The sequence below is a fragment of the Oryx dammah genome, unplaced genomic scaffold (genome assembly GCF_014754425.2).
Source record: "Oryx dammah isolate SB20612 unplaced genomic scaffold, SCBI_Odam_1.1 HiC_scaffold_29, whole genome shotgun sequence".
NCBI lineage: Eukaryota > Metazoa > Chordata > Mammalia > Artiodactyla > Bovidae > Oryx > Oryx dammah.
The window spans coordinates 16,703,489-16,716,815 of record NW_024070213.1 but is presented as its reverse complement, the minus strand read 5'-3'; the positions used below and the strand labels follow the sequence as shown (position 1 = coordinate 16,716,815).

General features: G+C 40.8%; 1 protein-coding gene across 1 annotated transcript in view; it reads right to left on the bottom strand.

Moving 5' to 3' along the window:
• Positions 1 to 13,327, bottom strand: part of LOC120857782 (transmembrane emp24 domain-containing protein 7-like) — a 15,535-nt gene continuing 2,208 nt past the window's right edge. The window contains exons 2-4 of the mRNA XM_040233518.1: positions 1,025 to 1,174; positions 539 to 988; positions 1 to 250 (exon numbers count right to left, since the gene is read on the bottom strand). Coding sequence (XP_040089452.1) covers positions 1 to 250; positions 539 to 988; positions 1,025 to 1,174 — 850 coding nt within the window. The remainder of the gene's footprint in view (positions 251 to 538; positions 989 to 1,024; positions 1,175 to 13,327) is intronic.

Below are 13,327 nucleotides of genomic sequence, written 5' to 3'. Positions count from 1 at the left end.
TTAAGATTCAACACAAGTTGTCCTGGTTCTTTTATCTGAGAAAAAGCTTTTCAGAAGAAACACCTGCCCTATGCTAACCACTAGAAGAATGAGGGCTTCTCTTACTAACCAGTAGGCCACTCTTGTATTTAGATCCTCAGCGCTGCTTCGGCCTTGAGCTTCTCTCAGTCGGAAGCGAGTCTGATAGTCAATGACAGATTTCAGAGCTTCATGAATTGAAACACAGACAGATTGCGTCTGGGTAAGAGTCCTGACATTTTTTTTTTTTTTTCTGATGGAATGATGCTAAAGCTGAAACTCCAGTACTTTGGCCACCTCATGTGAAGAGTTGACTCATTGGAAAAGACTCTGATGCTGGGAGGGATTGGAGGCAGGAGGGGAAGGGGACGACAGAGGATGAGATGGCTGGATGGCATCACCGACTGGCTGGACGTGAGTCTGAGTGAACTCCAGGAGTTGGTGATGGACAGGGAGGCCTGGCGTGCTGCGATTCATGGAGTCGCAAAGAGTCAGACACGACTGAGCGACTGAACTGAACTGAAGAGTCCTGACTCGGTTCTCACCAGGAAGCAAAGCTGGATCTTCTCCAACTTGAAAATCAAAATATACAGTTTTATGTGTGAAAGTAGAAAATTCTTTGCTGAAGCAAAATTTGTATGTCCCGTCTTTGGAGGCTGTGAGGGTATAATTATCATACTGTTCCTTCATCTCCTTGTACAAACCGTTACCATCAGGATCTTCTAATCGACAATCTACATCACAGTGACCACCAGTAATTACCTGGAACTGGAGGGTGCACTTGGTGCCCTGCGTGATGTCCTCGTGGAAACACTGCTTGGCATTGTCAGGCAGCTCGAAGGTGCTCTCGGAGGCACTGCTGGAGCCTGGCACCAGGAACAGCAGCGGCAGGAGCAGCCTACAGTACCAACAGCCCATGGCGGCCACCGAGCACTGGGCCGGGCATCCCGAGGGGGTGGCCTCAATGGAGCTGCGGAGACGCGGGGCTGGGTCTGCACTGACTCACTACGTGCTCCAGGCCTCAGCTGGGGTGGCACCACGAAGACGCACCACCAAGATGCTCCGAGCCTTGGAGAGATTCAAGATGCGGAGTGAGTTGCTGGATATGGTGAAAGCAGGATATGGTGAGCGAGCAGGGCCCAGATGCCAGAACAACCTGGGGAGCAGAAGTATAGCCAGCAGAGAACAAGTGGGAAAAAAGCTATTTTTATTTCTTGATCTGACTTATTACATTAGCATAATGCCCTCAAGGTCCCACCATGTTGTCTCAAATGGCAAGATTTCTTTTTTCTATGGCCGCATAATATTCCACTTGGTGTGTATGTACACACACATATATATGTACATGTATGTATTGTCCTTAAAATTCTTCCAGTGATGTACACGCAAGTTGTTTCCCTGTCTTGCCTATTATGAACTATGCTGCAATAAACATGGAGTTGCAAATACCTCTCCAAAATAATAATTTCATTTCCTTTGAATATATATCCAGAAGTGAGATTGCTGAATCACATGGTAATTCTGCTTTTATTTTTTGAGGAAACTCCAAACCATTTTCCATAGTGCTGCAATAGTTTACTTTTTCACCAAAAGTGCTTAAGAGGTCCCTTGTCTCCAAATTCTCACCAACACTTACCTCCTAATTTTTTGATGACAGATATTCTGACAATGTGAGATGATATCTTACTGTGATTTAACGTATATTTCCCTGATGATTAGTGATGTTGAGCATCCTTTTGTATATCTCTTGGCTATTTGTATGTCTTTTTCTGGGGGGAAAAAATGTCTATTCAGATCTTTTAATCAGGTTATTTATTATTTTGCCATGCAATAACATTAGCTCCTCACATATTTTGGATAATAACCTGTTGTCAGATATATGGTCTGAAAATATATTCCTCCCTTCCACAGGCTGCCTTTTCATTTTCATTTAAAAGCAGAAGCTTTTTAGCTGGAGGTAGTCCCACTTGATTTTTGCTTTTGGTGTCATTTCCAGAAAATCATTTCCTAAACCAATGTTATGGGGTTTTCCTCTGTGTTTTCTTTTAGGGTTTTATAGATTCAGATCTTACATTTCAGTCTTTAATATTAATACATTTCAAGTCGATATGCATGTGTTGAGTAAGATAGGGATCCAATTTTATTCTTTGCACGTGGTTTCCAGTTTTCCCAATACCTTCTGTTGAAAAGACTATCCGTTCCCCATTGACTATTCTTAGCCTCCTGACTGTAGTGTAATCTATTTCTCCTTTTAGAGATGTTATACTTGCTTTTATATTTAGATGTTCTGATGTTGGATGTATATATATAGTGATGATTGATTATCCTTGTTAAATTGAACCCTTTATTCTAACATAATAGCCATCTTTGTCTCTTTTTTACAGCTTTTGAATTAAGGTCTATTTTGTCTGATACAAGTATAGGACCTTGGCTCTCTTTTGGTTTCTATTTTCGTGGAATATCATTGTCCATCTATTTAATCAGCCTATATGTATCCTTAAAAGTGAACTGACTCTCTTGTAGCAACATATAGCCGGGCTTTGTTTTTTTATTCATTCAGCCACTCTATTTTGACTGGAGAATTGAATTCATTTACATTTAAAATAATTACTGATAGGTTAGGACTGGACTGAACTGAAGGAATTACTAATGCCGTCCTATTGGTTTCTTGCCCCCAAATTTTAGTTCCTTGCTTCTTCCTTACTTGTGATCTTCCTTTGTGAATTGATCATTTTGGATGATGGTGTACTTTGATGTGCTTCTCTCTACCTTCTCTCTACCTTTTCGGAGAAGGCAATGGCACCCCACTCCAGTACTCTTGCCTGGAAAATCCCATGGATGGAGGAGCCTGGTAGGCTGCAGTCCATGGGGTCGCTAGGAGTCAGACACGACTGAGCGACTTCACTTTCGCTTTTCACTTTCCTGCATTGGAGAAGGAAATGGCAACCCACTCCAGTGTTCTTGCCTGGAGAATCTCAGGGACCGGGGAGCCTGGTGGGCTGGCGTCTATGGGGCCGCACAGAGTCAGACACGACTGAAGCAACTTAGCAGTCTCTACCTTTTTCGTGTCTACTGTAGGTTTTTACTTTTTGGTTTTCAAGAAGCTTACAAAAGACACTTTACAGAGAGAATTGACAGTCAATTTTATTCTGATACCAACTTAATTTCAATCCTCCACAAAATTTACCCTTTTGCTCACCCACCTAAATATTATGCTTTTGCTCTCACAACAGAACTTCTTTTTATATTGTGTGTCCACTAACAAATAACACTTTGAAAGATTATTGTATACAAGAAGCCATTGCCTGTGATTATATGTAAGAATTCACATAATCTTCACAGCAATCCTGCAAGATAGAGCTTTTAACATCCCTATTCTACAAAGAGGAAAACCAAGTTCAAGACTCATCCAAGGTCACCCAGCTAGCAAATGCGGTATTGTGAAGCCAGGCAGTCTGACTCCAAAGTCTATGGACCTTCCCTAGAAATCCTGGGTAGATGGTGTGGGAAATAGAAGGTAATCTTGGAGATGGTAGCAAAGCTATTGGATCCTACTAAAGTCCTCTGGCGCCATCTGCTGTTGATTCGGGGTTGGCACTAGCAAACGGTCTGGATTCCCTCTAATGGTTTTTTTCTTCCTCTTCAGTTCAGTTCAGTTCAGTTCAGTCGCTCAGTCGTGTCTGACTCTTTGCGACCCCATGAATCGCAGCACGCCAGGCCTCCCTGTCCATCACCATCTCCGGAGTTCACTCAGACTCACGGCCATCGAGTCCGTGATGCCATCCAGCCATCTCATCCTCTGTCGTCCCCTTCTCCTCCTGCCCCCAATCCCTCCCAGCCTCAGAGTCTTTTCCAATGAGTCAGCTCTTCGCATGAGGTGGCTAAAAGTACTGGAGCTTCAGCTTTAGCATCATTCCTTCCAGAGAAATCCCAGGGCTGATCTCCTTCACAATGGACAGGTTAGATCTCCTTGCAGGCCAAGGGACTCTCAAGAGTCTTCTCCAACACCACAGTTCAAAAGCATCAATTCTTCAGCGCTCAGCCTTCTTCATAGTCCAACTCTCACATCCATACATGACCACAGGAAAAACCATAGCCTTGACTAGACAGACCTTAGTCGGCAAAGTAATGTCTCTGCTTTTGAATATACTATCTAGGTTGGTCATAACTTTTCTTCCAAGGAGTAAGCGTCTTTTAATTTCATGGCTGCAGTCATCATCTGCAGTGATTTTGGAGCCCCCAAAAATAAAGTCTGACACTGTTTCCACTGTTTCCTCATCTATTTACCATGTACTGGATCATAAACATGTGATGTTTTCTTCTTATGTTTGGATCATTTATTCAAATAAAGAGACTGAGATTAACTGGTTCTCATTTAACCTATGGTGCCTTGAACTGGTTGATTAAACAGGAAAGGATTAAAAGGCAGAAGATGATGATTCCAAAATGAGTTTTCCTCTGTGAGTTTTGGAGATGGTCTGACTTGCACTTACCTTAACCTGGTCCAAAGAACTTGAAATTACTTTGGCTTTGAGAACCATCAGCATGTAAGAGGACTTCAAGTATATAACAGTGGCGCAGTCATAGTTTTTTCTGCACAGTGGGGGTTCCCAGATGTCATTAGTGGCATCAGCACATAAATATTTTGAACGGATGAAGCCTGTGGAGTCAAGTTTAGAGGAATAGTGATCTGAGCTCTGTCCTTTTGAATTGTTTCAAAATTATTTGAAGATGCTATCAAGTTAGATACACTTTTATTCAACTTGAGACAAATAATTTCTTTCTTTGTGACATTTGTGATTTAGTTGCCCAGCAGGAACGAGGTGTGAGTGTTCCCAAACTGCTAGGAGACTTTTACTGGAATATTAATAGAATTCGTTGCTGTTGTTCTTTAGTCACTGAGTTGTGTCCGACTCTTTTGCAACCCCATGGACTGTAGCCCACCAGACTCCTTTGTCCATGGGATTCTCTAGGCCAGAATATTGGAGTGGGTCACCGTTTCCTCCTCCAGAGGATCTCCCGACCCAGGGATGGAACACATCTTCCACACTGGTAGGCGGACTCTTTACCACCGAGCCACCTGGGAAGCCCAAAATAGAACTTAAAGAAGAACAAAAGATGCAACTTTAGGTGACAGCCTTTTCTCACAAGGGCCCCACTGCCTTAAAGTGTGGGATAAATGTGTGATTTATTAGAAATCCTAGGACACTCTGTTTAAGTATTTTTTCCTGAAATTAGGGGCAGGGACTTTCCCCCTGATTGGACTATTTCTTTTCTTTTCTTTGAAACACAAGACTCCCTGTAATGGCCAATGTGACCAAACGTTAATAATTTTCATCTATTATTTGAACAACTGGGAGTTGGTTTCCCTATATGAGTGCCTGGGAACATTGAAAGACAGTGAGCAGAAAACCGCAATTTCAGGACTGCAAGGGAACTCCAGCCTTTGGACTCAAAAGCAGTATCTGCAGTGGTGATATATTTCTGGAGAAAAGAAATGGGTAAATTGAAAACAGAAACTGAATCACAGATATAGAAAATTAAGATAGGGGTATTGGATTAAGAGATAAAACTACACTGTATGAAATAGATAAGTAGCAAGGATATTTTGTACAACACAGGGAAATATAGCTATTATTTTGTGATAACTTTTAATATAGTCCGCAAAAAGATTGAATCACTCTGTTGTACAATATACCTGAAGCTAATAAAAGATTATAAATCAACTACCACTTCAATTTAAATTTTTTTCTCGTGGCTTCACGAGCTCAATAGACATGAGTCTGAGCAAATTCCAGGAGACAGTGAAAGATGGGGAGACTTGGCATGCTGCAGTCCATGGAGTCACAAAGAGTTGGACACGATTTAATAATTGAACAGCAACAATTTTAAAAAATAAGAAATGATAAATTGAACAAAACCCATTTGTATATTCTCCACTAAAGGAAAATTTGATTGAGATTCATTTGCCTGTCTCTAGAATATTTTTTAATTTAAAGGCCAAGAAATGCCTCAATTGCTATGGATGATATAAGAAAGCCCATTAAGCATTCTACATATATGCTGGAAGAAATCTCAAGGGCTACTGTGGTAGATCATTGTAACACAGTCCTCAAAGAAATCACACTTCCTGAGGATTCACATGTGATAGTAACTGCGATTACTATCTTAAATCTGTATTTATATTTCATCCTTTGTAAAAAAAATTTAGAATACAAACTTGAAACTTAATTGTCTTAAATATTATGTTTTCATAGCTAAGTCATTCTTCTGATTAGTTTGGATTTTTTTTAATCTAGCAATGCGTGAATAATATTATTTTTTCTGGAGTTTCTTCTCTGGCAATTATAAAAGACATGTTTTGATTTATAATAAATGTTAATTTTACTCATATTTTTTCCAAACTGTCTGACTATATATTTGGGGACAAAAAATGTCACGCTTACTCAAGCACTGTTTTTTTCTGAATAGCATCTATTAAACTATTGTGGAGTAAATGAAGCAGCTAAGGTATAATGAAAGTTTACTCATGAGTTTGGCTCATAATAAAAATGAGTTATATTGAAAACCAGAAAAGAACTCACACTTCCTGTGTCTATGTCTCTGTAATGTGTCACCGCTTCTCATCGAGAGACAAAGTCTATTTCTTCACACCCTTGAATCGACATTTCACGTATAATTTTGTAAAATAAATGATTTGCCTTGACCAGTAAAAGATGACAGAAGTCAGACTGCGTGAGCCCCAGAGACTTGGTCATAAAAGGTCTTGTAATTCCTATTGGTTCCCTTTTGACACCCTGAACAATCATGGGCCCTACATGAACCATCAGATGACTGTGGGCAGCCCCATGAAGGGACCCAAGTAAGTACAGCAGAACTATCTGGGCTGCCAACCCCCAGACCATGAGAAATAATCAAGCACAGAGCACCTGATTTTAGAGGGGTGGGGTGGGTTGGGACGTGGGAGGGAGGAGACATATTTTAAAAAGAAAAAAAGAAGAAGAAATCAAGCATTGTTGTTGTTTTAAGCCACTGTTTTGGGGTGTTTTTTTGTTTTTTGTTTTTTTGCAGTAAGAGAAAATTAATACATCTTCCAACAAAATCTTTTCCAGAGTTTGTTGTGGTCCACACAGCCAAAGGCTTTGGCATAGTCAATAAAGCAGAAGTAGATATTTTTCTGGAACTCTCTTGCTTTTTCAATGATCCAACGGATGTTGGCAATTTGATCTTTGGTTCCTCTGCCTTTTCTAAAACCAGCTTGAATATCTGGAAATTCACAGTTCATGTACTGTTGAAGCCTTGCTTGGAGAACTTTGAGCATTACTTTACTAGCGTGTGAGATGAGTGCAGTTGTGTGGTATTTTGAGCATTCTTTGGCATTGCCTTTCTTTAGGACTGGAGTCTGACACGACTGAGCTACTGAACTGAACTGACCTGACCTGAACAAAATGTGAATATCCAACCAAACTTTAAGTGCACTGGCTCTTTGAGAAGTTTCCTAGTTGAAAGGGCTTCCCTGATAGCTCAGCTGGTAAAAATATCCACCTGTAATGCAGGAGACCCCGGTTCAATTCCTGGGTCAGGAACATGCCCTGGAGAAGGGATAGACACTCCAGTATTCTTGGGCTTCACTTGTGGCTCAGCTGGTAAAGAATCCGCCTGCAATACTAGAAGACATGGATTCAATCCCTGGGTTGGGAAGATCCCCTGGAAAAGGGAAAGGCTACCCAGTCCAGTATTCTGGCCTAGAGAATCACAGTCGGACATGACTAAGCAACTTTCACTTTCACTCACTTTCTAGTTGGAAAATGAAAGTACGGTCTACATTGCTACACTCCAGTTTGCCCAAATATATTAAATATGTTAGTATCTCCTATGAACTAATAGTTCATAAGACTAACTTGTTTTTTAAATCTTAAGTTCCCCAATCAGGGATAGAACCCAGACCCTGGTAGTGAAAGCGTCAAGTTCTAATCACTGGACTGCCAGGGAATTCCCATAGAACTAAATCTTAAAATGATGAGATTTTCTACTTGGAAAAGAATTTTCAAATGAAATATTGAAATGCTTTGAACTTTAAATCCTTTGATTAGAAGTAAATACTACATTGACAAGAAGAAAAAAACTAGATACATATGGACAAGTGTATATAAACTAACAAATTCTTAATAATTCTCTAAGGAAAAAAAATATCCTTTAAAGGGCTTTTGGATGAAAATAAAGAAATGTTACTTTGGTTTTATGAGCTCAGGGTTCCCACACTGTTCCCAAAAAAAGAGCAAAAGAAATACCAATGGACAATAAGCTAATGGGCAATCAGCCATAAAAGGCTGAAGAGAAAATAAAAATGAATACAGAAGATTTCAGGTCTAAATCCCCTTCAAATGTATTGTTGAAAATTGAAAGATATTTTAAAATCTTCTTGTCCTAAGATCTTAAAATCAAAAAATAGAAGTTACAATAGCAAAAATAAATGAGAATTAAATTTTAATCCAAATTCACTCAAATTGAAGTAAATTGGTATGTGAACTTTGGACATACAAGATTTCTGTATATTTTTGTTCTGATTTTTCCCACATTGTAAAATAAAAATGCAAATATGGCATTAACCCTTATGTAAGACTTTGAATTTTTCTTTCTAAAAGCCTAGATTAAATGAAACATCCTAAATTACTTATACTTGCTTTAGAGATAAAGTAAGTTATTACTTTTGTCATTATTAAGAGTATATAAAAGTATGTAGGTGGGCACATGGATGTTTAAATAAGTTATTCTATTAATATTTAAATTTAATAATTCAAATAATGTCTTTTTAAAAATGATTTTCTTAATCTTAGTCATTAGTATAAACCCCATTTGCACAACCTGAGTAAAACTTTAAGATGCCACATTTGGGGTCACAAAGAGTTGGACACCATTTAACAACTGAACAACAAGGATTAATACCAAGTTAGAGAACACATTGGAATCCAGCAACACTAAGTATGGGGGTAATACAGATCAGTGGGAATTCTTACACACTGCCAGTGGTAATGGAAGTTGGCACACTCAATTTTGAAACAATTAAGCATTATCTTATAGATTAAACATTCATAATTCTACTCCTTGGGATATTCTCAAAAATCTCTTGCCCATGTGCACCAGGAGGGAGGCAGCAACAAGAATATTTTATAGCAATAATTCATTCATTATAGCCCAAAGTGGAAGCAACCAAAATATTAATCAACAGAAGGATGAACAAAGAACTTGAGTAATATTTGTGAACTGCAGCTTTGCACCAAAATAAGAATGGTTGCAAAATACAGTGTTAAATGAAGACAAGCTAATCTCAGAAAACTACAACAGAATATCATTTTTAGAAAACTCTAAAATAAACACATTACTGTTTAGAGAAGCATAGATATGTGATAAAAGTATTTTGTAAAAAGTAGGATAGTGGTTACTTCGGAGGAAAAGGCAGGGAGATAAAACAGAGGGAAGCACAGAGTTTCAATGTCATTGATAGCATTCTTGTGAAGTTAAAAGGAATTTCTTGATTGTGTTCATAAATTATATGTTAAAGTGAATGAAGTCTTTGTAGCAAGAGTTATGTAACTGATCATTTTAAACAATGAATAAGGAAGGCTCAGTTACAATTTAGTAACTGATGGGATGTGGGAGTGAGGGAGAGTTGGGACTGAAGGTTTCCAATCTGGGAAACTAGAGGGGAGGATGGTTTTAGTTATTACCTAATTGCATTAGTCAAGAAAAGCTAGATGCTGAAAGAAACACATTAGACGGACTAGGAAGAAGATTTGGGTCCCAACTCCATTTACTCCCAGCTTCCATTCACTCCTCAGTTTACCAGACAAGGTCACTGACAGCACTGTAGGTCCCTCGAAAATCTGGGTGTTCTCCTTTGTCTAGTATATGAGTACTCTGATATACAGCCATAGGTCTCTTCAGAGAGGATTTGGAGAATATTTATTGAATGTATTTGTGGTAGCATTGCAGGATTCCTTTCAAAAGAAAGCAGCTTTCCTTTCAATCAATAACTAAGACCTTGAACCTGGTCACGGGATCATGCTTTTCCATCGCAGCAACTGACGTCAGCCCGTTTCAATTCTCTCTTGGACTATGCACCACTCACTCCATGGAACGCTACGGTCTGTTGGTCACTGCCCTAGTTTCCTATGGGTCAGGGTCATCTGATTTCCACTCCTACCTTGCCATCTATTACAGTGATTATGGCTGCCTTGCTCTTAGATTAAGTGTCCCCAAACAGCCTCTGCTATTCAGAATCCTACCATCATCCCAACTGACGCTAGGAAGCACAATTTTCAATTAATCTTATATAGGGCTCAGTATAGCTTTTAACATTAATTAAAAATTGTGCTTCCTGGTGTCAGTTGGGTTGGTAGGATCCTGTAAGAGCTTTTTAATTGAGCCATGAGCCCCAGGACAATTTTCATTATTCATTTAATTTACTTATTCATTTATTCTTCTTTTGCAATTTCTAAGTTTTACACATTAGATTTCCTAGATCTGTCAAGCCAATCCCTTGTCTTTCCCCTCATTATTATGTCTACTTTTTTATAACTTTCTACAGTTTTTGCTTGCTTTTCAGACCATCAGTTTGGTTCTCAGTAGTGATCGTCCTCCTTTTGTTTCTCTATTGCATTTTCACTTAGAAAATCGTGTTATTAATCTTATGGTTACCAGGGGCCAAGGGGGAGGATAAATGGGGAGATTGGGATGGACATGTACACACTACCATATACAAAATAGTTAAGTACTAAGCACCTGCTGTATTTGGGCTCCCCTGGAGGCTCAGTGGTTAATGGTCTGCCTGCCAGTGTAGGAAACATGAGGGCAAGCCCTGGGTCAGGAAGATCCCCTGGAGGAGGAAATGGCAACCCACTCCAATATTCTTGCCTGGAGAATCCCATGGACAGAGGAGCCTGGCGGGATACCGTCCATGGGGTTGCAAAAGAGTCAGACATGACTGAGCAACTGAACAACTGTATAGCACAGGGAACTCTACTCGATAATCTGTAATGACCTACATGGGAAAAGAAAAGGGTGTATATATGTGTATGTGTAAATGATTCCCTTTGCTGTACAGCAGAAACTAAGGCAGCACTGCAAATCAACCATACCTCAATAAATTTTTTTAAAAAATAATGTTTATTAGTCCGAAGAAGTCCTTTTGTGCTCTATCGACATTTTCTTGAGAATCCTGTGTGTGTTTTGTGAAGTTCTCTTCTGACTGTCGTCTTATCAGTTGGCCATGGACGAGCTCTGTGCCAATACTCTCCCCCTTCCTCCTAGCCCATGTAAATGAAAGCAGGGCCAACAAGCATGCAACACCCGCAGTCACCAGGGAGCAACTCATCATCTGTCAGTGTCCTCTGCAACACCCCTGATGGTCAAGGCAAGCCCTGCTCCATCAGACTTGGCATGGATCCTGAAGGAGCTTGGCTTCTTGAGATAGAGGCCAGGCTGAGGGTGGGGGTATTCATGGCTGAGAAAAGATTATTTTGTTTGGCTGATTGATCAAGGGATCGGTTCGACTTTTGTCCCGTTTAGCCTGAGAAATAATTGCGCCTGCTTATTTAATGAAATGAAAGAGGCAATTGTTCAGACTCAGACTCGTGTCTGAGTCTTTTGCAACCCCATGGACTTTAGCCCTCCAGGCTTCTCTGCCCATGGGATTTCCCAGGCAAGAATACTGGAGTGGGTCACCACTTCCTTCTCCAGGGGATCTTCCTGGACCAGGGATTGAACCCACATCTCCTGCATTGGCAGGTGATTCTGTACCACTGAGCCACCAGGAAAGCCTAAAAGAGCCAGTAGGGAGGGAGAAATTAGATGAATTTTTTAGGCAAACATATCCAGTCTTGGGGCTTTAAACACCGTCGATATAAATAAGACTGAAATTTTTATACCAAGCCCTGACTTTTCCCGAGACTTACATATACAATTAATCTATCGATACTTGATGTCTATACTTGGAGAGATCTCTGCCTCCCATCTCACGTGTTCCATATAGAACTTGGTATTTTCCTTCCCAAATCTGCTCCACCCAGTTTCCCCTTTCTCTACTGAGGGCAACACCATTCCTGCAGTTGTTGAGGCCAAAAGCCAAGGAGTCAGCCTTCACTTCCTGCCCTCACCCTCTACATCCAGTCCAGCAGCAAGTTCTAACAGCTGTACCTACAAAATCCGTCCCATTTCCTCCTCTCTCTGCCACCCATCCCTATCCTCACACCATTTCCAGCCTAGACCCTGCAACCAGAGCTGTCTTTTTTATTTACTATTTTTGGTTGTGTTGGGTCTTCCTTGCAGCACGGGGTTTCTCTAGTTGTGGTGAGCAGGAGCTACCTTCTAACTGTGGGGCTCGGGCTTCTCATTGCAGTGGCTTCTCTTATTGGGGAGCATGGGCTCCAGGGCACGCAGCCTGCAGGAGTTGCTGCACGTGGACTCAGTAGTTGCAGCTCCCAGGCTCTAGAGCACCAGCTCAATAGATGTGGCGCAGGGACTTAGTTGCTCTGCAGCATGTGGCTTCTTCTCAGATTAGGGATCAAACCTGTGTCCCCTGCATTGGCAAGTGGATCCTTTACCACTGAGCCACCATAGAAGCTCCCAGATTCTAAAACTAAATCATACCATATCACTTTTCTGCTTAAAACTCTCTAGTGTTTTCTTGTGGAATTTAGAATAAACTTGAAATTCTCCACAATTAAAAAGAGCCCAGCTATCATGCTCCTGACCACCTCCGCCCTGTCTGCTACTCCTCTCCCTGCACTCCAGCACCTTCCCCTTGGACTGCACCAGCTCTTCTAGCCTCAGATCAGAGACTGTCATTCCTCCTGGGACCTCGACCAGGCCCCCACCAGAACCCCTCATACCACTGGCTCCTCCCACTCAGACCACCTCGCAACAAAGGCCTTTTCTGACCACACTGTCTAACGTTGCCCCCACAAACCCTCCACTGTACTCTCTAGTGCAATGTGCGATTTTATTTCTTCAAAGCACACTGACTGAGGTTTTCTTTTTATTTGTGCATTTGGCTGCCCTCGGTCTTAGCTGCAGCATGAGAAATCTTTAGTTGCAGCCTGTGGGATCTAGTTCATTGACCAGGGATCAAATCCAAGACCCCTGCACTGGAAGCATAGAGTTTTAGCCACTGAACCACCAAAGAGGTCCCTGAGGTTTTATTTACTTCTTTATTCTGTTGCTCCTTCAACTAGTACATTAGCCATGAGAGCAGGGACCTTGTCTGCCTTGTGAATTGCATCCCTGGTACCCAAAAGCATCTGGTTCATGA